Source organism: Agrilus planipennis, unplaced genomic scaffold (genome assembly GCF_000699045.2).
Source record: "Agrilus planipennis isolate EAB-ADULT unplaced genomic scaffold, Apla_2.0 scaffold176, whole genome shotgun sequence".
In the NCBI taxonomy this organism is placed as follows: domain Eukaryota; kingdom Metazoa; phylum Arthropoda; class Insecta; order Coleoptera; family Buprestidae; genus Agrilus; species Agrilus planipennis.
In genome coordinates this window covers 536,811-563,664 of record NW_020442401.1, presented here as the reverse complement: position 1 = coordinate 563,664, position 26,854 = coordinate 536,811, and the positions used below count along the sequence as shown (strand labels likewise).

General features: G+C 35.1%; 1 protein-coding gene across 3 annotated transcripts in view; it reads right to left on the bottom strand.

Annotated features, from left to right (window-relative positions):
• Positions 1–4,449: 4,449 nt before the first annotated feature.
• LOC108737253 (protein bowel) overlaps positions 4,450–26,854 on the bottom strand; it is a 66,403-nt gene continuing 43,998 nt past the window's right edge. For all 3 annotated transcript variants that reach the window (XM_025980133.1, XM_025980136.1, XM_025980135.1), the window contains exon 3: positions 4,450–6,358. In XM_025980133.1, the coding sequence (XP_025835918.1) occupies positions 5,113–6,358 (1,246 nt within the window). In that variant the 3' untranslated portion in view covers positions 4,450–5,112. The remainder of the gene's footprint in view (positions 6,359–26,854) is intronic.

Below are 26,854 nucleotides of genomic sequence, written 5' to 3'. Positions count from 1 at the left end.
ATAACGTGATTTGAGCCCAGACATCCATTGACTTCCATGAGAATTACTCAAATATTTGATTTATGGTTTACCGCATTTTACTATAGTGAAAATGTGGTTTCTGTTGTGAGGTTTGTCGCTTGATCCAGCATTGAAGTCTCCAACTATTATTTGAAATATTTTGAAAAGTAAGGTTAATAGCGAAAAAGGGTTTGTATAAATGTTTTTGTACTAGTCAAGGACTATCCATTAGTTCAAGAATTATGTATGATATTACAATCTGTGCTTCTATAATAGTGTATTTCTAGCATTAATAATGGAAACGACAACTTTAACACTTACGATGAGTCAAAGCAAAAATATTTTTTATAATCAGGGTTGTATAATATCACCGTTATGGTTTAGTCTAACGTTAAAACTTCTGTAGTAAGTAGGTTTTGTATCCATTACTAAAACAAGTAGGAACAATTATCATAGAATCGTCAGTCCTAAGACTGGTTGGACACACACCTCCACTACTTCCTATCCTGAGCTAAAAGTAGAACATCCACCATCCTTAACTATTTCGGAACAGTAATCTAATCTAGTCGTACTACAACTCCTCTTAACTCCTGTTTCTGCTTCTAATATGTCACTTACTACTCTTCATATTAAACTATCTCGTCTATTTCTTAATGTCTTCCATTTCGCCCTCTGATGCTCTCTTACTGTTTCCAATACCTTTACTGTTTTTTTTTTGTATTTATTAAAAACAATCACATCTATGTTCTCTAACGGTTTAAAATGTAGGTATGTATGCGAAAAAGAATAAGTCGTTTGAGGTATGGTGTTGAGGGTAGATGATGAAAATATGAACAAAAAAAATAAAAAATGAGAGAATACTTACTGGAAAAACTTGATAAACGGGGGGAGTATGGAAGTCAATGAGGAAATAGGGAGACAGGATGGTAGGATATATGAGAGAGAGACAGGGAAGACTTAGATTAGATTATTACTGTTCGTAAATAGTTCTTGTTTTCGAGAAATGCGACCCGAATAGAATTTTCAGGAGGGTGTAGGTACGGTACCTAAGTGGGTAGCCACACTACCTCTTGTGAGCCCCATGAGGTTGCCTCCTGATGCAAGGAAGGGGCATAGAACGTCTTCCCGCATTTGCGCATCATCAGGAATGCCCCATATACCCCCCGCAGGAAAAAATACTGCTACCCATATGAAAAACCCATAAGGTTATCCTTATTTTAGTATCACCAATTCTTTTGATGGGATTTTCATGAGGAATCTGCGGGGAAATCCCTATATCGGCATGGCTCTTATTAACGACATGAAGCCTGCACATGAGATGGGGCATGGGGCAGCGATGGCATAAAAGTCCCGTTTTCGCAAACAGACCAAATGATAATTTAATTTACATTTACGCCAAGCGCAAGAATTTATTTGTAAGAATCAGGACACCAAAATTTTCGACGAGTTTTCCAGCTTTACGACAGACCAAAAAATCACTACCTGGAATGCTGAGAATTTGATTGCTGAAAACCGTAGGGTGGAATTATTCCAGTACTTCCTTGCAAACAATATACACTTAACCAACTTTTATATAACTATTGAGTACGTCTTGTGTCTGTCTGGAAGTAACGCACCTATCGAAAGACTCTTTTCTCAAATGACCAAATACGGACGAGTAAAAAAGGACAGTTGAGCGTTTCAGTATTGAAAACCATTTTGATTACAAAGATTAACATAAATAAATCGTGTACTGAGGTCTATTCGTACCTAAAAATCGAAACCAGAAGCTTTAAAAAAGATTTGTTCAGCCAACAAATAACAAAAAACAAAATAAAATACAGCATAACTAGAAGTAATGTAACGTACTTCACCCATTTTTAATAAAAAAAAAACACTTTGTTTTTACATAATTCTACAACGGACGTCCCGCTTTGACAAGAAAAAAATACGGTCACTTTAGGCGTGCCTCCTATAAACTCTATAAATTCTAGTCGGGGAACTCAGTATAGGGAGTAGAAGTGAGTTTCTAACCTGCATGGAGAAAACTAAATTTTTATGACAACGCAAAAATTACAATTTTTGATTTTAAATGACTGAATTTGCCGTAGAAATAGTAGAATTTATTATGTAATTTGTAATAATCTCAATTTTGACATGTTTCTTTAAAAATTATTTCAAGTTTCTTAATTATTACGATTAAATTTGTAATATCAACTGAAATACCTAGTAAATATATTTCAACTGGGATTTTATTTTTACAAATTGGGGTCCAAATTGTAATTTTTATTATTATTGCTTACGAAGCAATGGGATAGTGGGATAAATTGTAAATATCGCTTTATTATTTATGTAAAATTTCCTTTTCCATTTTCTACGTGTGTTTTTCTATCTTTCTTATTATATTATGATTATTATGTTATTATAACGATTCTGTATCCACCGCCATAAAATCAAACCCATGAACCGGATTCGCAATTAGGCCCTTGGATGAATTTTTTTTGTATATTCTAAAAGTCTAAAGACCTTGGTGGCCTTCCTTTATTTTGAGTTTATGTTATATGTATACATATAAACAGCAACACAGGAAGAGTTCCTGTTTTTTTTTGTCCTGAACAAACAATCTTTTGTTCTACCATTCTGCGCGAATGGGCTTTGGATGTCGCATAAATTTACTAAAATTCTTCCAATAAACAGCAACGCATTACCTGAAAGAACATCGATGCCTGGGGAGTCACACAAAAACTTGCCTTTTCTGTTCGAGTCTTCGTGAATTTAGCATTTAGCTAAACCAGATGTTGTTTCGATGACCACAAAACTATTAATTAATTCATTAATTGCGACAAAAAGGCGTAAAAGAATAATTAATGTTCTTTTTAAATCATAATTTAATTACTTAATTGACATTCTAGTCGGCTACCTTTCTAAAAACGTACATAATAACTATTTAACCAATTAGAATAACATACGGGTTTCGCTATTAAAATTATTATTGATTAAAGGCCTAGATATAAATACAAGACGTCTTGAAAATTCTGAAGCACGTTTTCTGTTTAATATAAATTAGCCATTTAGCGATTAAAAAGTTAAAAATGTTGAATCCATTACTAATTCAATAGATATCCAAATAAATTAACGATTTTTTTAACTACTTCTTATTACATTGTTAACTCGTTGTATTCAGTATTCTCTTTCGTTACAGAGAGTTTTATTTGATATTATTAACAACTGTTTTAGACATTATACGGATTATATAGAGACGGATTAAATATCGAGACGGCTAGCACCCCGTAGACGCCCCTCTGGCGGTCATATATTTTATATATAAAATTTTTTTTGAGCGCGGCGCTGTACGGTTGCGAAATATTTTTCGCGCACCCCTTTCTAACCTTGCGCCCTAAGCATGTGCTTTACGCATAATCTGCCACTGGGATTATAAGCAATGACGACTCATGATGAGTCATACGCATGTGTGGTGAAATTAAAAAAAAAACTCGTGATTTCAAGATCAATGTTCCATCTTATTTATTGATTCTATTGATAATAACTATAGATCGATTCGTCTTTCAATATGTGGCGGGTGCCACGAAATGATCAATTACCTTGTCGTTAACTCTTAACTTAGGCTTTAGCCTGATTGGTTGAAACTGTTTATGTTCAGAACAGAAGAATTTTCACCTTTTCTTTTGAGTGTTACAACACAATTTCTAGCCTTAAAAAAATAACATAAGGGGTAACGAATAACGCATTTTTTACGTAGCAATTTCAAAAAAGTACCGACTGATAGCTTTGTCCTTGTTTTTTTTTTGTTATTTGCGTTAAATTTAACATTAGTTTAGACATCATTTCAAGTCTTTAAAGTAGTAAAGTAAAGATTTTGGAGCGTTTGTGTGTGTATACGTGATGTCGCTGAAGGAAATGTTAAACTCTCTCGATCGATAATTTCCAATTGAAGTCGATTCAGTTTCGGATCGGGCTATCGATATCATCGAAGCTTTGGCAGATATGGTAGCTCGCAATTACTCTGCAGGGACAGTATATTTCTTTCTTTTCTTAATTTCTAACGGTCAATGTCATAAGAAGGCCCCGGGGTGCTGAAGATTAGTAAAAAATTGTATGTCTTTTGTTGGTGAAATTGAAGAAATTCATTTGTATATTCAGTTTCATTAAAACTGGATGATTGGTCATCGGTCAAATGACCACAAGGAAAATTCGCCATTGGTCATAAGCCAAAGAAGCTTTTAAGCTTAAGTAATAAATAAAGGTCTTCGTTATAGAGGGTTTACTAATACTAACGTTATAGCGAGCTTATTAAGATATACTTTTCTTATAGAGAGTGAGCTCGTTTACTATGTATTTTATGTCCTAACATATCAATATCAATTTTGTACGCTCCTACTGTTTGAAAATGAAGACTCACAGACAGAACACGCCACTGTTATTTGTTTATCATTTATTACTTTATTTTCCAAAGAAATTTACATCACAATTTTAGAAATTTACAATAGAAACATAAAACTTAAAGTAACATAGGTATACCGAGACACATTCACTTTTATGCAACCTAAAACTAAACAATAATAAAAGATAATGCCATCTGCATTCACACCATTAACATCTCAATGAGATCGAGCATTATGTGTATTATAAATAATAATTTAAAACAAATTGCAAATTGAACAAAAAACACTAATACTTACAGGTAAAGCATACAAAATTTATGATGTTACAAAAATATAATCTAGTTTTGTACATTCATTTTGTATTCCTATACATATCAAAAAATATTTGCGAGAATTTGTCCCATTTCATATATTGAAGTCAATGTACAACTTAGAAATAAATTACAAATTTAAAAAGCATGCTGTCTTAAGACGACTATAATATACAATGATACAAAATTTACTGGCTACTTAACTTTTACAATTAGAAAGTGAAATGATTTATTTTTTTGTAGCTGACTGTAGGCTATTGCTTTAAGGTAAAAGTTACGAAATAATCGATGAGCTGAATTATTATTCATATTACATATTTACATGCTATGTTCAGTTGCAATTCTTCCAAAAATTTACATAACGAACATTTGTCTAACAGACGAAACGATTGTGTATATTGTCATATTTATTCGAAACACTACCTCCTCATGATGTCTTCAATGGTGAATCCAGTCTTCTTTGTTGGAGGATTTTGCGGAGGTCTTGGTAGTGGTAGATCGTCTTTCTTCATTGATAGATCGCTGGGCATGTTATTGCCAGTATTACAACTACTTCCACTAGGAACTACAGCACTCATCTTTGAAACTCCCGGATTAGCACTTAAAAATCCTGACGAACTCAGAAATTGTTTAGAACACTCGGGTCCGACACTAATATGAGTACTAGCCATATGTGCATTAGGTATAAATGTCATCTGACTCGAATTCCCTAAACTGTTACCGCTCTGCACGTCCGGCGGTTTGAGTATATTATGAGAAGCAGGGATAGGAACGTTTTGGGGCATCAAACCCATACTATGAGAAGGATGGAGATGTCCAGGCGGTTGCAAATGAATTTGTGGCATTCTCAGACCAAGAGACGGAGAATGACGACCGCTTGAGAAGGTTGATGTCGATGGCCTGTCCGGCCTGTCAGAATCAAGGGTTCGTTTCCTGTAAGGGCCGAGGTAGTAGGGTTCCAAGGAACCACTTGTTATTGTTGATGGTTTTATTTGAGGAGGATGAAGGTCCCTCCTGATTTGGAGTTGGGGATGATGAACTTCGATGTGCTGCTTGGGTTCTTGTATCTCTACTTCTAATTCTTCGTCGTGACTGATGTCAGGATTTTCTTCTTGCCCTGGATCAATTTCGGGATCGTTGTCGTCCGACTCGGGATCATCATGAGAATAGTCTGGATTATCGGAGCGATCTCTGCCATTCTCTGGGTTAGGTCTCATAGTATACGGATTGTTAGAACTACAAGGTTCGTGACATTGGGTACGTTCTGGAACTGGCGAACTGACCCTTATTTCATCCCTACTTTCTAATGATAGACTGCGTGGTCTTGGTGACATCCTGTCCGACTCGCTCCCGACCGGGACGTAACCGTCCCCTAAACCGTCGGACGGCACATCCCCAACGGCATGAGTAAGGGCGTGGCGACGCAAATCGCAATTCCTTCGGAATACTTTTCCGCATGAATTGCATTCGTAAGGTTTGTGATCGGTGTGCGTGAGCAGATGAGTCTTGAGATTCGATCGCTGGTTAAACGATCTGCTGCAAACTGGACACTTGTGAGGTGATTCTTCCATATGGAGAATCTTGTGGACAGCCAAAGTACGAGACTGACAGAAACCTTTGCCACACTCTCCGCATTTGAATGGTTTCTCTTTACTGTGGATGTATCTGAAAGGAAGAAAATAAAATTTAGTGATTTTGATTAAAGCCGGACTAAATATAAATATTCCTAAATCATTTTGAAACATATTATTTCTCAATGGGCATTTTGGACTTTAGACGAGAAGAAAACATCTCATGGTTCAGACTCTACGGGCTCTATTGTTGATTATAAAATGAAGTCGATTACAAAACCATAAAGATATATGTTTCCAAAGGGTGGTATGGCATCGTATGGACGAAAAGGTTCCTGATTTGCAACATGATCGTAATGTGTAGCTTCTGACAATTTAACAAAAATAGTAAATGTATGTGAGAATCATACATGTTGATTTACTATATAGTCATTTGCATCAGAAATGACGAACGAACAGATTATCGTTAAATAATTGCACTGCTTCCTGGAATACTTGGGATTTTTCCCACAGTTGTTCAAAATTGGTATGCTCAATGTACTAATTCCATTTGCGCTGGAAACGTAAATTATCCTGAACCACGTTTCGAGCCCTTTTCGTATACGGCATGCCGTGTGCGTATTGCAGATGGAATCCTGTTTTAACAATGCGTTCCAAGAAGTCGAACGAACCACTTCGGCCTAATTATAATGCAAAACCTGACTCGACGAAATCACCGACACGGAATCCTTTACTTCTTTGTTAACAATCTTAAAGCTTACTTGGATATGCTACACAGTACATAGTACAACAATTTAATGTTGGATACAATAATTTAAAAAGAACCAGAGACACGAAAGGGAATGTCTTCTATAGGCGTTTATACATTTCCAGCTTTTATCCGCGGCTTCACTCGCGTTGCTGTCTCAAAGATCAACTGTCGACCACATAAAACCAACTTTTCCTATGCCTCGGGAACAGTATTTTTTTCTAAGAGTGATATATAGTTTGTTTAAAGAGCAACAGGAAGTTTCAGAGCTGGAGCTGCAACGTAGAGAAGTAAAAATTAAGAAGAGAGTCAGACAGGGATGCACACTGTCACCGATACTTTTTAATCTATACATCGAAGACGCGATCAACATCAGTAGAGGCAGTACAACTGTAGGGATAGATATACAGGGGCAAAAGATTAGTATGCTTAATTTTGCAGATGATATAGCAGTATTAGCATCTAGCAAAGAAGAGTTAGAGATACCTTCTGAATCACTTCAACAGAAACCAAAAAAGATAAAATTTAGACACAATTTTGTATTCAAATAGAGAGCAATTTCGCTTAGAAAATTTTCCGATTAAACTTACAGTTCAACTGCAGTGAGCATTTTGCGTACTTTTTGGGCCACCCTGTATTTGTATGACATTTTAGTTTTTAATTTCTTTGTTATAACACTTTATCAAAATCAAACTCATAATTATTATGAATTATGGCAAATTATATTCCTCTATCAAGGACATTTCTACGGTTTCATTTTATTGTTAAGCCCTTATTATGTAAATTTTGCTTTCATAATTTGCTGTTATTATCTGCTTACCTATTTATCATATTATATAGTAATTCGAGTATGGAAATGGTATGATGCCGATCAAATAAGTTTTTACTTTTTTGTAATTACCATGCATGTTTTATAGAATAAGGATATTTCTATTACCTACAAAAATGCTTACGTTATATACTTGATACAATCAAAGAACTAAGGAAAATATGTTAGACGTAATTTAGAATAATAACACAACTCCGCCTATTAGTTGATTTCTACATTTCTACATCTTAAAAAGTCGAACCGTCACTTTTTGCAATCTGTGTAGAGCTCCAGTCGTAATTGTACGGCTAGACACGTGGTTAAATCATTTGAAAAATAACTAAGTCCGTGTCATTCTAAACTGTTAAGTTTTTTGAGCAGTAGACAAAAATAGCGTAATTTTTATTACTTGTTTTTATTCGGTTGTTTTGGTGTGATAAGAATATCTTTTAATAATTGTTTTTTATCTGAGATATGTTATCATAACAACGAAAACACCGTATGTAGCTATATAAAATTACCTGGAAGGACATAATCTAAAGGTAAATTTAGATTCGTATTTTTGCGGCATCTTGATTTTTAGAGACAAAATCTCACACGTATACCTCGTTCTGAGATATTTTATTAACTAACTAGCGACCCGCCCTAGCTTCGCACGGGTGCAACGCTCATACTAAATATATTTTTGTCTCATTTAGATTATTATAGAAAAAGGGAAATCTTCAAAAGATACCCCCTGAACATACTAAATATACTACAGAATGTCTTTATATACAACATTCACAGTTTTCTTGTCATTAGACAATACAAACCGGCCTCCCAGCCGGTACCGCCGCAACCGCTATGTCCCTGCATTTTAAATCTGTAATATCTTCGAAAATATTCATTTAAATTACATGTTGCAAAGGGCCATATTGATCTATATTAAATGCACAATGTATTTAAGGTACTTAAGTGGATAAGAATTAATGCTGTATTGCCTACAATCGCTTTGTAAATAAGTCATTATTTCTCATAAAAAGTAAAGGATAAAAATGGTTATTGTGGGTTATCCCTCAGAGATAGACATGTACCATCGCAGACTTTTTTGTACACCCTTTTAAGATGTACAATATTGTAGTATATTATTTTGATCTATCTCATAGGGTTCAGCCAGCGTTTGCAATGTAAGCGCAAAAAATGTGTTTATTTACATCACATTAGAAACCTCTAAAATTATCAGTGTTTCCTTTCTATATTATGCATGTATTATACATATAAACCTTCCTCTTGAATCACTCTATCTTTAAAAAAAACCGCATCAGAGTCCGTTGCCTAGTTTTAAAGATTTAAGCATACATAAGGACAGATAGCGGGAAAGCGACTTTGTTTTATACTATTTAGTGATTATAAAAAAAAAGAAAAACAAATGGTGTGTACAGTGTGCACATTAATAATTTTTTGTGATTTAATTTTCTAAAAGAAAATATGGGAACGGGTGTTTATACTATGTTCATATTTGAATAATTTCAATTTAGTTGCATTATTATATAATAATAAACTATGTAAACACAGTGCGTAAGGCTCTATGTATTTGCAAGCAATTGTGGTAATGAGCAGTTAGAGGATTTTTTCAATTGATGAATGGTAACTGTTCATCTAACGGACCAATCGTTTACATTACGTTCTCGATGCCTTAAGAAATCGCAGTCCACTAATCGCAAGGGGTATAATTACGTTGCGTGCTTAACGTAGGAGGCTGTTTATTTTGCTGGAAAAATGAAAGTGCATTATTAACTGTGCTCTTTATAACATTCCGCCAGGACATATTTAGAATAAGGAAGGAAAGATATTTTACCTATTTTAATTGGCGACTTCCAATATGCACTAAACTTACGGACTGCATACTTCAGTACTATGAAAAATGGGGGAGCTTTACCATTACTTTGAGTATCAAAAAAAGTCATAAAAATATTTCCCCCATAAAAATGATTTCTCAATTGACGTCGACCGAAAACGCAAGACCAATACCAAGTCTATCTTTATAAATACTGGCATGGTATAGGGAAAGAGCGAATGTAAAGATAGGGGACGAAAGATTAGAAGAAGTAGCTATTATAGGTATCTAGGAAGTGACAAAAGTCAGGAAGGAAGGAGAAGAAAAAAGATTGTGAAAGGTGTATGTTTGGAGCGGGGCGCTGTATGGGTGCGAAACATGAATGGTGAGCGCAATTGAAAAGAAAATCTTAGAAGCGTTCGAAATGTGGTGTTATAGGTGAAAGATGAGGATACCGTGGATAGAGAAGGTTAGAAATGAAGAATTATTAGAAAGAATAGGAGAACAGAGGATTCTATGGAAATCAATAAAAAATAGGCGAGATAGGTTGGTAGGACACCTTCTGAGGCGTGAAGGTCTAGTCAGAGGTATGGTAGAAGCAGATTAGGGGAGACCGGGGATAGTTGACTATAGGGGTAGGTAGACTAACTACCGAAAACTCATCGAAGGTGTATGAACAATGTCATTTTATCATAACCGAGCATTACATTTCGCGTCCCGCTCAGTTGTCTGAAGCGTCACATCGCGGCCTTGCGTTGTTTTCGAAAACTGACATGTTTTTCATATTTCAATTACATAAGTAATATTTTGATACATTGTATTTTTTGATCTGATGCCTACTCGTTTTATGTAAATCATTTTTCTATTAGTCCTAGCATTTAATGAGGGCACATTTATCATATTTCATATCTTATTTTTCAAGTCAACGGCAGTGTTTAGGATAGCCATGCGATCAAAATTAAAAATGGCGTCTGGGGTTGGTAGACCAATTTTTTTCGGGGCTGGTTGAATAATTATTCAACCAACCCCAATGAAATATGTAGTTGAAAACAACACATAAATTAACTTTTTATTGGACTTTTAAATCGTTACGTGGCCAAATTAAAAGAAAAATTAGAACAGAATCCGAAATTGACGAGAGCAGAATTAACCCTGGACACAGTGGAATATATAAAAAATTGACAAATTTTTACTAATCTAGAAGAGGAAACTTTAGCCAGTTTATTTTTTAACAAAAGGTTCAATTATATTAAAAAAATGTTTAATTATTTGCTCCTTCTCATGATTTGACTCTTACTGGTACATGAGTCAACTTACCCCGGGCATATGGTCTACCTACCTCGGGCCAGGGGTAGATTGACTAAGATTTAATATTTTGTAAAATGCATTAAATCATCACTATTATACTAAACTAAGAACTAAATATTACATATTTTTGTTAGGTTAATAGATTTTCTATCAATTAACATGCTTTTCTTGTCTATATTCATTAAAACACAAAAAATATGAACTATTCAGTAAAAAACTAGTCAACCATCCCCGGTCTCCCCTACTGTTAGCAAAAAATTAAGGATGTGGATGTTCTAGATAGGAAAGAGTGGAGGTGCGTGTCCAACCAGTCTTAGGACAGGCGACCTTATGATGATGAAATAAGAAGATTTATGCTTAGAAAAGTCATTAACGAAAAACGTATCAGATTAAATGAGTAAAATGCAAGACTAACACTCCGCTTTGCTCAAGATCGTGTGTCACATACGAAAACTTAATTGGCGGAAAAAGAATCCCAGTTTAAATCGATGAGTGCCTGAAATATTGAACAAATATTCTCAAAGATGAGTGTTCTTAGTTCATATATTAAATCAAAACAGCATTTTTTTATATGAGCAAATAATGGTGAGGGTTGAATGTTCTTTTCTGTTTTCTGCATCGTCGAATTCTGAATTATTTCGAACGTTCTCACTGAAGCATGAAACGAATACCTACTTTTAAATGTCTTCCACCTTTTAACTGCTCCAAATTAACGAGGTTACCTTATAGTGTGATATGATACCGATACCAACCCAGCCATGTCCAATAGAAATTCGCATGAATTCGTTAGTACAGTAATAATTGGTGTGCAGGTGTTAACAGTGAGTTAATTAACAAGGATCAACAAAACTACTGTCATACACGTTCCGTTTAATTGTCTCATGTTTTTTGAAACAGAGGCAGGCGGACTGTGACCTATCAGGCATCAACGACTTCCGGTTAGCTGTTTCCTGCTACTGCACAACTCCCTAATTTTCCTGCATGTAGCCACCAGATATACTACGTAATTATGGAGACGTTGAAGCGAATGCGTTTACATTTTATGCCCATTAGACCGTAGTAATTATCGCTTTAATTGTTTTCTTCTGTATCATTTACTTACATTAATACTAATTGTAAGTAACGAGACGAGAACCTTTGAAAAGGATAAAGGAAATAGGATAATTTATCTTTTTGTGGTGGAAATGAAAATGACTGTTGACATCTTGTCCAATATTAGTTGAGGTCATCAGGTTTTGTACGAAACGGTTCCAGAAACCATCCAGTTTATACAGAGTGTATAAAAAGCACTTGAAAGTGAATTTGTCTAGAGTCTAGATAGTTACTAAGTCCTTGTCTTAGTAAAAATTCCACTATTTACAAACAAATTAAAGTTTTTGGGGTTCCATATCCGAAGAGGACATTGTGCTAACACCATAACTCTAATCGAAATGAAAATCATAGCGCATGTATACAAATCCTTGACTGAAAGACGAAAACCGTATTTTAAGTATTTTGAAGCAAAAAAATATTGTAATTCTTCTTATGCTTGTGGGGTATCGTTATAATAAACTATTTAGCAAACAAAGCATAAATATACATAGGTAATTCCTGTAGTAGCCGTTTATTCTTTTAACTTTTAAACTTTATATGAGGCAATCGATAAGCAGTTCAATACACTAATTCACCAATAGAACATTAGTCATTAGTATAGGTCAGTATCTATGTCACTGTAGAACAGTTGCTGTTACAATAATACGATATGATACTTATTTACGAGTTTCAACCATATCGTCGTCATAGGGACTCCTTTCATGTGACACTGCGGCAAATTTTAAAAGAACAGTTGCTGCATCGTATTCATTTGCAGCGAGTGCAAGCATTGATTGAAGCTGATTTTTAGTCATGATGGATTTCTGTCGGTGATTTCGAATGAAAAGAGCTTCATAGTCCATAAGATGATCTTTATAGACAAATTTGTACCATGTGGCTCGGAATTTTGAATTTTCACAATAATCACAATTGGTGATACAAATTCACATGTCATATTTCAAGAACTGCTTTCGGTAAATGTGTGTTGCGAATTCTTTTATTTTATTTTAGTAAGTTTACTTACAATCACCCGCAAAAAGGTAGCACGCCTTGGCAACACCTCAAAGGTGGTGTGGAAATTTGCCTTAATATAATTACAATTTATACAGATGATGCTCAATTAACAACTAATGTTTACGTAACCTACATTCTCCATCCATGTAGCAACAGCGTCTATCGCACTACGCTATTCGGTAGACACCCATGTTAGTTACATACAGGACCGGCTTCGGATTATGAATTATTGTAATTTTTTTAATTTGTTCTACCCTTAACCACCGTGTGATTATTTATTGTATCTAGTTTTACATCCTCCAAAGCTGGACGCCTATTTCTGTTACACCCCGTATACTTGTATTATAACTATTATCGCGCTAGAATTAATTAACAATTAAATTTTATTACCACCTAACATTATACAATAACAATTTTTTCTTCATCACTCTAATAAATAATTCGAAGAAGTATCTAAAATTATTAAAGATGTTAATTTTCAAACAAATTTAATTGGATTAAATTGTACGTAAGTAGTTATTTTTGTAGTTCCTAATTAATTTTTGCATAAATTGACGACGTATAAAAATATAAAGTTTATGTTTTAATACACTCGAACCGATAAAATAAAGCGATTAATTATCTAGCTAAATGTGATTTATCTCACATAAAACAGTCAGCATCTCCGAAACTGTAATAAAACTTTTAGGTTCCCGCTTATTAAAAATTTTCCGTTAATGTTAGTAAATAAACAAATAAAAATATTAACAACCAGATTGTTTTAATTGTATCTTACCATAATTAAACGTAAACGTCCGTGAATATGAACATTAATAAATTAATTATAAAGTGCGTGTGTGCAAAATTTACTGACGTAAACTAAGGCTATTTTTTTTTTGGCAAGTGAAGGATTATCAATGTAAATTTTTATATGTCGCAGCATCGCAAATATAAATAAAAGGAAAAAACATTCTTTTTATCTTCATTTCAACAGATCTTGTTACTTCTGAACGACTAAAACTAAAATCTGTCTATGTCAAAGTAACAACTGAAATAATAAAACTTTGATGACATATACAGAGAAGACGATTCAAACCTTATTTGGTGACAATGTTAAAGAACAATGGTTCTTATCGTGTCTGTATTTTCAGTATTCAAAACACTACTGTAGGAGTATTGAAACTACTTTAAAATTAGTACTAAACAAAATAGTAAACGTGCTTTGTTGTATGATGCAATAGGCGTAGACAAGGGCTGTCACTTGTTGGCAGTTTTATAGTCTGAACCGTCACTTTATAATAGACAGACTATAGTAACTGTAGTTGAAGGTACAGATGGTGTACCGAGCCCATAAACCAAAAGTAGGTGATACTTGTACAGAATAAACAGAAATGTAAAACGTACTTCATTTGAATGGTGCCATAATAGGTGTAGACAAGGAAGTTTCTTGAGAGGCAGTTTTCTAGCCTAAACCACCACATTAAAATAGATAGGCTATAATAACTATAGTTAAATGTACAAATGATATATCGAGTCGATAAGCCAAAAGCTATTGACACTTGTACAGAATAAACAGAAATGTAAAACGTACTTCATTTGAATGGTGCCACAAGACAAGGGAAGTTACATAAGAGGCAGTTTTATAGCCTAAACCGCCACTTTAAAATAGACAGACTATAGTAACTATAGTTAAATGTACAGATGATGTATAGAGACTATTTACTGTAAGCAAATGACGGTTCTAATAGAGCGAAATTTTTAATTGAAAATGTTATCAAATTTGACCTTTCACTAAAAGAATTTGTAGGACGTTCAGCTTCCTCAATCTCTATTTTTTCTGATAGTATCTAGAATATTTTCAAATATTCAAAAAATCAAAATTTCATAATACTTTTAGCAGGACGATCAATTCATCGTCCCTTTAAGGATCTAATTGCTAACGTTCTTATTAAAACTATAAAAAAGTCAAGTATAGTTAATAATGCGTATGGCTGGACTCTTTCAAAGACATATGTATAAGCATGTAGTCTTTTCTAATAATACTAAATGATATCAGACCTTCTTTTTCACCTTTAATGGAACAATACACTGTGCCATCGTCAATTAAATAGTCGGCCATGAAAATAAGCTTCGTGCTCGTTAATTGTAGATCCGACCACCTGGTCTGAATCGTTCACAAAGGATGTCAGACACGTAAAGTAATGTTGAATCGAAAGGTTAAGTTTAAAATCGATTTTCGAGGTACAACTTTTAAGCAACAATTAACCGAAATCGATATTAACGAACTTAAAACCCATCATAAAAAATTTCACATGGTACTAAACTTACATGCACTTAAATCTCTTTTTTGGACAGATAATTGTCACGAAATGGTAGTAAAAGAACGGTAACGGTAATGTAGTAAAGATGTTTCAGTGTAGTACTCTTATTAAAGTATTTTTAATATAAAAGGAGAGAGTCTAGTGATACGAATTTTAGAATATTCATTATCTTTAAGGAAGTTTAAAAAAAATACCCAATTATTATTTTTTCCATAGGTAATAATTTGTTATATTATCTAGGGTTTTATGTAGCCAAATGTTGGCAAATGTCAATAGACAGTACTGCCAACGATGCCAAGTTCTGATCGGACCACAAAAAGAATATCTGTTTAATATTCGGAGTTTTTTAAAATCAAGTTTCTCTACAGAATAATTAATTTTAATAATTCCCTTACCTTAAAACGTAGGTAATTTGGTGAATTTTAACGTTATAATTGGTTACTGTAGTGTCATATAAATTTGAAATATTTGATTTTATTGACAGATGTCAGTAGTCACAATTGCCAACTGTTTGCGACTTACGAATAACATAAAAAACTAGAAATAAATAAACAATGTCAGGCATAGTATCACTAGTTTTTTTCTTTTTCCACCCATCTCTACCATTTACGGGGCAATATGGGAGATGCCCATCTACTCTATTATATTATCTATATGATTACAACCAATCAACACATATTTTCCTAATTTTTAAACAATACATATTTAATTCCAGAAACATACAGAAGTGCCACAGACCACAGTTACCAAAAGGGGTTGAAAGGTAAGATTCAGATTTCTCATGAACATAATTCACCTTTGCAGTCCACTAAAACTGTGTAAGTACCTATGTCTTGTAGTACCTACGGTGTTTCGTTTTTTTCATAATTTACTAGACGTCGCGCTCGGCCGTCATAATTATAATATAAGCCCGTGGTCGGAACTAATTCTACACCAATTTCTTGTTTATTATTGCCTTAATGCGATGTTATTTCATCATCATTAAATCAATTTGGTCAGACGGCCGCGTATGAGATGTTCCCACAGTCTTCACGGCTAATTATTACGAGCCAAATAATGACCGACGACGCCCTTATTCTGCCCGGCAAAAACAAACTCCGGCTGTGCAAAAACCAGAAATCCCCTGGCGCAAAGAAAACGATCTTAAGTGTGAAATTAATGAGCAAAAAACTACATACGTTTGTGTAGGTACAAGAGAACGAGTTAAAACCAAAGACGTAGGATTACATATGTATAGGGACGGAATATAAATTAACGGCGAGGGCGATTGCCGTAAGGTAGCAGATGACTAGATTCTATGTGCTACCAGTACTGCGCACGCGTGGTACGTCAATCATGATATAATTCAGCGACCTGGTGACTACCAGCAAGCGAGCGGCATGACCTAGAGGTTTAGACCATTGCTTAGCATTCGGGAGGACGCCGGTTCGATTCCGGGTCCGTCTGCCTTGGTCCAAGTTTTTCTGTGGTTTCCTTGGATCACTTAGGCAAATACTGAGGCAGTAATATTCCACAGATAATCTTTCATTCTCTTCTGTCTTCATTTCGTCCGTCTCATCTTTCTCACCCGAACCACCACCCACCCATTCCCACGATTCCTGAAAGAAGGCTGAAGAGGGCCTTCCGACCTACCTTCCGGCGTAGTCGGGAGGGACTGCCCGCCCACCAGCATTACTGGCTGGTGGGAATGAAACACCCAAAAGTTTTTTTTGACTACCAGCAGCTAGGCCACTGCATACAGTATTAGACACCACATCACCACGTACCCTTTGCTTCACTCCACCTCTATAATGGTGCACTATCCCTATATTCCTACGTCTAGTGATTAAACGCGGAACATTTACCTATAAGACCATTCATGTGTCCGCCTGTCCCTTTGTTACAACCTTTTGAAAGTTCCGGAATCAACTACAACCCTTTTGGTATCCTGTAATCAACCAGGAATCCCTTCAACCAAATACGAATCCTTGAAGTTTCCTTAAACCAACTGTATACCTCCATATATGTAACTCCCTGCCTGTCTGTCTGTCTATCTATTTGTATGTCGAAACCTTTCCGTCATCTCTTCGATAAAATTATATTTGGATCTACTGCATACAATGGGGTGTTTTTATTATTGAACGAAATACGTACGATTTAGCTTAGCAGTCATTAGATATTCAAAGCCCTTACCCTCAGGTATCATAAATAATAGCGGAAAATTTAGAAATCATGCTTCTTATCACCTGCCATGTCTAAACATGATTATCATACAAAAAATTTCGGCAAAGACCGTGTAAGAAGATTTTGATTAGTAATATACTGTGGTGTAGAATGATCATAGTCAGTCTTGGACTAGAATGATTACAGGCTTTAACTTTTATCGCAGGAAAAGCGAAATACGAATGTGCAAGTTGTAATACAATACGTTCCTAATTAGAGATGGGATCTAGTACCCGGTGGATCCGATATTTTTTTAGGATCCGACCGGGTAAGAAACCAACAATAACAATGATAACTGAATAAGTATAAATAAAAAACAATTGCCTAATGAAAATTGGTATTTTATTGGGATAGGTCGTTTGTCCAAATTTATATTTTTTATTGATTACTACGCTAAATTATTTGTTATTTCGATATAGTTTTTGTTTACATTCTTTCGTGAACATAAATACATAAGTATAGAGAAATTGTTAACAATTTCCGTCGCTTAACGATAACTTATGAGTATAATTTTGTCACCTTGCAGATTTCTAGTGTTTATAAACATTAAAAGTTCGTTTCAACGATTACAACTCTCCCTGAAAGTCCGCTAACCAAAAATTAAAATTTTATTGGTCGATTGTTTAAGCGACTCTTACTTAATGTGGTTTGGGACTTTGGTGAGGGTAGCATTTAATCCAAAAGGACTTCCAGAACGTAATGGTTTTCCCGGGTGCATCTCTATTTCTGACATTAAAGTTGCAAAAGACAAGCAAATATCTTGTGTACCCCTGGAGCTCGGAGCTCTGTTAGTGTTTACTTAATTTTGGTTTTCGCTTGGGTCAACGTCACATCGTTTACTTTATGGCCGAAAAAATTGAGTAAATAATAATTTTGATTCTGTCCATGCTGTGCCATGTAACCTTTCACAAGATTTTAAAATGATCGTAAAAATTAGTGGAGAGACTGCCATACGGAGGCTACCAGGGTCCGTTCAAGTTCGAATTAATATGTAAATATCAAATCTCGGTCTGGAGAACGTTCATGACGAGCATTAAATTATGGATTAAAGAAGACTAAAATGACATTTTAAACAGGTTTAATGCGGTAAGCGTCGAATTTATTAGGCTCGAGGGACCCCGTGTAGACCGACTTCAATCGTTAAGCGGCAATTAATTCGGATTATTAAATCTTATTTTTGCCGGTTTCTCACTCACTTGTTTTTTTTGGATGCTTCTATCCTCAGAATTTTGTTGCTTGAATTTTTTGACGGATTAAAACTTTTATTCTTTTTTTAACAAAAAGAGAGGAACAGTCCGAAACGAATGTGTATAAAAACCTGGCTCAGAAGTACCATGACGGAGAATCGCCTCTATGATGAATGTTCTTCGAAAAATCCACTGAGAACGTGGAAGACTACAATAAGAAAGTAGTTAATGAAACATAAAAATATTTTTTTCCTGTAGTAAGGAATTCTCTAGCTACCATCTCGTAACCCCCTACTCCTCTTCCCATTGGCTGGCTAAATATTTATACAGTAAGCTGGTCTTTTAGAAATTTAATTCTCTGAAGAATTCCAAGGATTTCTGTCACTCTTAAAACAGACAAAATCTTATAATTTTACAAGGAATCGGATAATGCAGATACAAAGTTTTGTTTTGGCCTAAATACCGGATGAAAACATTCAAACTGTATCATTTTTTTCCGCGGGCTGTGATGTCATCTCCAGTAGCACGGTTTCTCAATAATCGGTAAAAGTAACATCCGAAAAGGCAGGATGACCCAAAATATCCCACCCATGGTGATGAATTGGCGGTCAAGTTGGTAACGTGGTCGTCTTTCGGTTCTGAATCTGAATCCGCCACTGTTACTTCCTTTTTTCCTTTCCTTCCTGGTCGTAATACTTCGCTCTCGCTCTTGTTCGGCCATTTGATCTTCATCCATCTCCGTCGATTGTCGAATCGAGTAACCTGCACCGTTCCGTTTCATTGATCTTCGAATCTCTCTCTCTGTCCTCTATCTGGTCCGGTCTTTGGCCGTGCGATCCAAGGCTAACCACATGAAGAGGCTGAGAGCAAAGCAAAGTGAACATCGTCCACTGATCGACGATACCGCAACCCAGTGTTTCTATTCGATGATGTAAAAAAAAAGATAAACGACTCAGCAGTGAATGAACAAGGCAGAACACTTCTCTCATCGGAAGAAATAGATGCCCAAAAGGATTCCGCGAATAATTTGCTCAAATTTGTAGTACGTCGTAAAAAATATCATCAAATTGTAACTCTATCGTTCCATTTTGAATGCTAGTTTACTTGCTCTTACTTTTCCTAGTCCCTGGATCAATAAAGGACATTACCAGAAAAATGCTGATCCTGAACTGATGTTGCTGCTTCGGTTCTAAAGGCTATCGTAGGTTGGATTTGCTTTCTAACGTTTCGCTAGCACGAGTGGGGAACTTCTTCAGTCCACATCTAGCATGCGAGGTGGAAGGACTCGTGCTAGCGAAACGTTAGTAAGCATCTGCAACCAACGACGCCTTTAGATCCCTATCAGAAGAGCATGAATTCACCTACTGATTGCGAAAACCTTTACTAGAGCTAATCCTCTTTAATTGGTTGTTTTTGAGAAAAATTATCGGTCTTGTTAAATTTTTCACACTTCTCATCCATTTTATGGATGGATTTGTTTGTTCGTACCTGTCTCTGGGCTATACCCATCCGTACTTATCTGTATATATTTGTATAACGCGAACCTGTATTCGACTTTTTTAACCGGTTGTTTGTGGAAACTTAACGTTAGAATATCGGGTTTGAAAACGCGAAACGATAGTTAGAAACGTGAAAAGTAATATGTAACCTAAGTACTATGTGTAAGTAAAAAAACCATGCGGAATATAACGATAAAAAACACAACTGGAGTAGAAGATGAAACCAGAATTCAATACATGTAATTAATAAGCGGATGAATTACGTCCCTGAGAAGATTGAATGAGCATGGAATTACATCAAAAGTTCTGAAAAATTCAAATTAACAGTAAGAAGTTTCTGACTTTTTATAAATAGGAAATTTAATATATATAGTTGGGATGATCCCAATTGGCAAAGTCTGTAATAAATTATCTGTTGGAATGGACGTATCTTATTTCTTATGGCTGTAAGTAGTCATTTGAATATGCCCTTGTTAAATTAGGAAATGGTTCATGAGTAGTTACAGGAAAAGTCAAAAAAGATAACCAAATTGTTGTAAGCAGTGCAGCGGTTAGAAGATGCTTAGGTACGCAAAAAGTCAGGGTCGGCTTTATAACTGCCTGGTTGGAATTATATCATTAAACAAGCGTCTTGCTTTCCTAAATTTTTGAGAAAGTTGAACTTTCTTGAAGGCAACATGCTCAAATTCTGCTATCTGCATCTCTTTCTGTTACACATCAACTGGTGTAATGTTATTTTTTTTTTCTTTATGTGTCCGCTGCAATTCCTGCCTGACATTTTATGTTTTCGTGGAAGAGGGGAAATCTTCAAAAGACACCCAGCCGTCCGTACAACTGGGTAGTGTCGGATTCCCGAGGAAGAAGTCCTCGGACCTACCGACTAAAACCCCTCTACCTCAGGCCGTTCTAGGATCAACCAGGATCCTCTTCAGCCGATACCTGACATCTCTTTTCTATGTTTACGTCAATTTTGAACGTCCAAACAGCTTACCAGCACGCGTCTCTACCTCGTTTTCCAGAAGTGCACTGAAATATTTTTATGACAGACAACATTTACATAACAAGACCTTGATAAAGCCAAACTAACAGAAGTAGTCTCCAGATAAGATACCTCAAAGTGATTCTGGGACGACGAATGTGTTGTTCCTCGACTCCATTAGTTGGCTATCTTGCCTTCCTTCGTATCTCTTTATCCAATTGTCTGAATGTCCTGGCTGATGTTGTTGGGAGAAACAAAAATGCACTTTATATGGGCTTCTTCGGTTGCTATACAGTCTTAGCAACTAGTAATAAGAGAACGAAACAACTACACAATATTTTTTTATTATTTAGCCTTCATGAGTAGTGCACAATTGCGATTTTATTTTTTTCAGAACAGTGAGTAAGTGAGAGCTAAAAAAAATTCAAGTGTGTAATTGGAATTCCAAAATTGGAGACTCAACATATTTTTTATATTATTAATGGTTCATATTTTAATGAATAATAAAAGAACAGTTACGCGTACATTCAGTAAAAGGCGATAATTTTATTTTGTGGTCAAACAGATTGTTGGAATCCTAACAACTGAGGGTAAAAACTTACCCAAAAATTAGTAATAGAAATCACCAGAGTCTAGAGAATCACAACCATTTAGTACTCGGTCAATAGTTAATGAAATTCTTTAGTAGATTTAAGAGTGCTCTATTTAGTAACATCAACGAAGTCACTACTTAAATCAGTAATTAGAAATTTATTTATTACCGTGCCAATTTTCACATCATTTTCATTTGGTAAATTGCTTAGTTACTAAATGATCGAGAACTCTTTTTAATAGCGCGCTAATTTTAACATTCATGAGCACTCTACTGAGTAACCAGACATTAACAATTCTTAGTAATAAGTAAATGATTGAAAACTCCACTTAGCAGCGTGCTATTTTTAACATTCATGTGAACACTCTACTAAATAGCCAGACATTAATAATTCTTAGCAATATGTGAAAGAATGAGAACATTAATGATTCTTACTAATAAGTAAATGATTGAGAACTCCCCTTAGCAGTATGCTATTTTTAACATCCATGAGCACTCTACTGAGTTGCCTAACATTAATAACGCTTCTTACTAAACTTTATATTTATTGTAACATTCATTAGTTAATTTTAAAGAACTTCACTTGACATTGTGCTTATTTAGGTAAATTATTGAGCACTTTATTTAATATCCTTACACTTTTTAGTAAATTATCGAGCACTTTATTTAGTATACCTTAACATTAACACTTACACTAACTTAACTTAACATCAACACAATAAAAGTAAAATAAAGGAATTAAAACACTTGGCAAGTGTCACATTGTTCAATTATTTCTCTGACGATCTAAATTTCGATATATCACCCTTATTAAACGTAAACATTCATGTAGACAATGATAAGATACAATAGTATTCAAGGGACAAATTTATACTATAATATTTAGTACACTTTTGCATACTCTTTGAAAATGGTTTAAACACCGAAACGATCGTCAGAGAAATAAATGAACATTGTGAAACTTGCCAAGTGTTTTAATTACTTTATTTTACTTTTATAAAAATGTTTCACCAAGTGCCAAGCGAGTCTACGATTTCAATTATTAACACAACAATCGAGGACGCCATTTATTTAATATCAACCTCGACAATTTTAAGAATGTTAAGTTGATTATTGAGCACTCTGTATAGTACCCTACCGGTGGCACTTGTTAGTAACGAACCATTTATTAAGAACTTTAATTAGACTTTAACACTTTTTTTATTATGATTAAACTAACCTTCGTACTTTTTAATGAATTTTTAAGTTTTGTTGAAGATTAAACTGATGTGCAGTTGATCACCAACCCGGTCACTTACTCTAGGCTGTTGGTCGTTTTGGTTCGTCCCGAAGGTTGATTAATTTCTTTTGAGTTTTGGTCGTAGCATTACCAACAATATGAGTTATTTTTTGTGAGCTAGAGAAAATGCACTCTCATCGTCCTTTAATCTGTCCAAATTGTGTAGTTAATTTATAATTTTTTAAAGCAGCCGGTGATGCAGAGATGAAGCGATGGAACGCGTATAAATGATGGTTAATTGTCGGCAGGTATGCGGAGAAAATGGCTTTTTGACTTAACTTTCCGCTTTAATCCATAACGACGACCCGGAGGTAATTAAAATTTTGAAACATATTCGATGAATAACATGCTACAAGTTAATAATATAATATGTGTACATTGAATTGAATTGATCAAAAAGGCGTTGTTCGGTATAAAGAATCTTTTGTATATATTAGTCTTGACTTTTTCGTGTTATACTATTGAAAGAAGTTGATTTCGGTTTTAGGTTTAGCTTCTATATGAACCGTCATAAAAGTTTCTAGAACACCAGTTTTCAGTCGATCGATTAATTTGGCATAGAGCAAAAGTTTCGAGGTTTTGAACGGATTGCAAAAATCAATTCGACCAGGAAATAGTTTATTATACCGTATGCGAAAGTGCGGATCTTGTTATTGAGTTAGACATCATGTACCGCTCTCATGAATAACAGTAAGAACGTCGTGCGCACATGGATTGACTGTTGGAAGCTGTGCAAAGATAGGAGGTCTGTTCAAAAAGTTATGTTGGTACTCGTGTCTCTCACTTACACCGACAAGTTCGGCCATGTTGTATGTTCAGTTAATTTCTAACAGCTGCTTTGCTTGCATGTGTTTTGGCTCGTCTTCGATTTTTGCCTATTCCAAAAAATTGATCTAAGAATCTGTATCAAATTTTGTGTGAAAAACAAAATTAAGTGCACAAACGAATTCCCAATGTTGACTGTGACATATGATGAAGCTACCTTGGACCGAAGTAACGTTTATCGGTGGTACAAAATGTTCTCAGAGGTCCGAGAAGATGTGAGCGACGAAGAGCGTGCCGGACGCCCGAGCACGTCAACAACAGACGAAAACATTGATGAAGTGAAGAAAATGGTAATGGCCAATTGTCGAATCAATGTTAGGAAAGTTTCTGAGGACCTAAATATATCGATTAGCTCCTGGCATTCGATTTTTACCAATGATTTGGGCATAAGACGGGCCGCCGCGCCGCCAAATTCCTAGTAAAATTGCTCAATTTCGACCACAAACAGCATCGCATTAATATTGCAAAGGAGCTGTTGGACTCCGCCCGCGACGACCTAAATTTACTTCAGAGGGTCATAACTGGTGACGAATCATGGGTTTATGGTTTTAACGTGGAAACCAAAGCTCAATCATCCCAATGGAAACTGCCTCAGGAGCCAAGATCGAAGAAAGCGCGTCAAGTTAGGTCGAGTGTGAATTTTTTGTTTACAGTTTTCTTCGATAAGTTCTTGCCACAGGGTAGAACGGTCAATAAGGAATATTGCCTGCAAGTTATGCGCAATTTGCGCGAAACAATCCGCCAGAAACGCCCGGATTTGTGGAAGAACAAAAATTAGCTTTTGCACCATGATAACGCCCCTGCTCACACATCGAATTTTTGGCCGCAGCCACCGTCTTTCGCAGATCTGGCCCCCCCTGTGACTTTTTCTTGTTCCCGAAACTGAAAAGGCCCTTGAAAGAACGACGCTACGTCACGATTGAGGAGATAAAGAAGCCATGGTAAGGAGGAGTTGAATAAGATCACAAAAAATGATTTTTTTAAAGTGCTTCGAGAATTGGAAAAAGCATTGGCACGAGTGTATAATATCTGGTTGGGATTACGTTGAAGAGGATAAAATAGATATTAATAAATAAATAAATAATTTTTGAAAAACACAAAATCTGCGATACTTTTTGAACAGACCTCGTATATACACACGCACGAATGCACTTTTCTACGAAGCGGCAATTCAGACATAGTGTTTACTTTTAAATTCTCTCTATCGAGGTCCGCTCTTTCGCATCCGCTATTGTGAACCAGATTAATAAAGAACGATAAGTTCTTGATCAGTAAATATTAATGCTTTCTTTTCATGATAATGTCTCTAATATTGGTAGTATAATTCCTAATACACACCTATTCAAATTGATCTTGTGTAAGTCTTTTTGTATTTTCTCCCAAGCCCATACGTGTAGATATTTATTTGACGTTAAATATGCTAATTGTAATAATTATATTGGATATTCACTTTAATTGATGCTGATGGTGATTTCAAGTGTTTTCACTTCCTGGTTTCTAGTAAATCACATAATTCCAATATTAATGCTCGTACTTATCAGTTTTAAGATTTACATCGACATTACACTTGCTTACATAAGTAACACTTAGATGTAATTTCGCTAATATTTACTACTGTGCACCATGTGTGGCTGTAGCATGAAACTGTAAATTTTAATGTGCCATGCTCGTTCATACGGAGTAAACGTTTGCTGTCGACTAATAAAATAGTTATTTAAGTAAAATACAGGGCACCGTGATGCACCACTGGCGCATAACGCATAAATCATTAAACGAATTAGAAAGAGCCTTTTGCTTCATTAAAATTCTCTTCAACTATCCAATCTTGACAGTGAACCTCCTCCTCTTATGTCCTAGACGTTAATTAACTCGCAGCATTAAAACGTTGCAACTTTGTTATAAGAAAGGCGAATGCCAGGAGCCATTTGTAATAGAGATAAAGAAAACTGGGACTCAGATTTTAGATAACTGTATACAGAGCGTTCTGGAATTGATATCAAAAGAACTCGTCAAGTGTGAATCGTATGAAAAGTATATGCTTGGTAAACAATCTTTATCGTATAAGGAATCACTTGTTTTTTTACCATATCATTAATAATTGATAATAAATCGAAGACGCAATAAGCATACAGGTGAAAGATATAAACAAAAATATTGGAATTAAAGGTAAGCAGGTAGCAGGAAATAGAGACGAAAAATTAGAAGAATTCGTTGATTTTTTGGTATCTAGCAAGTCAGACGAGTGTTGAAAATACTGTGGATATAGAAAGTTAGAAATAAGGAGGTGTTAAAAAAAGTAGGAGAACAGAGGGCGCTATGGAAGTCAATAAGAAATAGGCGAAATAGGTTGGTAGGACACCATCTCATGTATGAAGGACTATTAAAAGTAGAACCAGGAGTTGAGAGTAGTGGGGGTAGACCTATATTAGATTACTATTCACAAACAGTTAAAACAGTTAAGAATGTGGGATGTTCTTCCAGTCAGTCTTAGGACTGACGACTCTGTTTCGGACCCGTACAGCGCCGCACTTCAAACATACACTTTTAACAACCTTTCTAAATTAAGGATGTTTGGGAGGTATGTCAAAATGCTACGAGACAAATAAAAATTTGGAAGAACGTTCCTCATTCAATTCTAAAACTCCTGTAAAAATAACAAATCGATTCACCAAAGCGTTAAAAAGTTATTGAAATTTTAAAAAATTGTAATTTTACACGTCATTTTATGGAGATTCATTAACCGAACAGATTAAATTTATTTTTATTAACAGAAAAAAAGCTACCAGAAATTTCAAACTTTTATAATAAGTGACTTGAACTCTGGAGAATCACTTTAGCGTAAGGTTATTCAAATTCACTAAATGGTTATCGAGGAAAAAATGAAAAATTAGCTGAAAATCTCGTTTTTACTTGATAATATAATGATAATATTTATAATTGTCTGAAATAAATGCAATTTTAA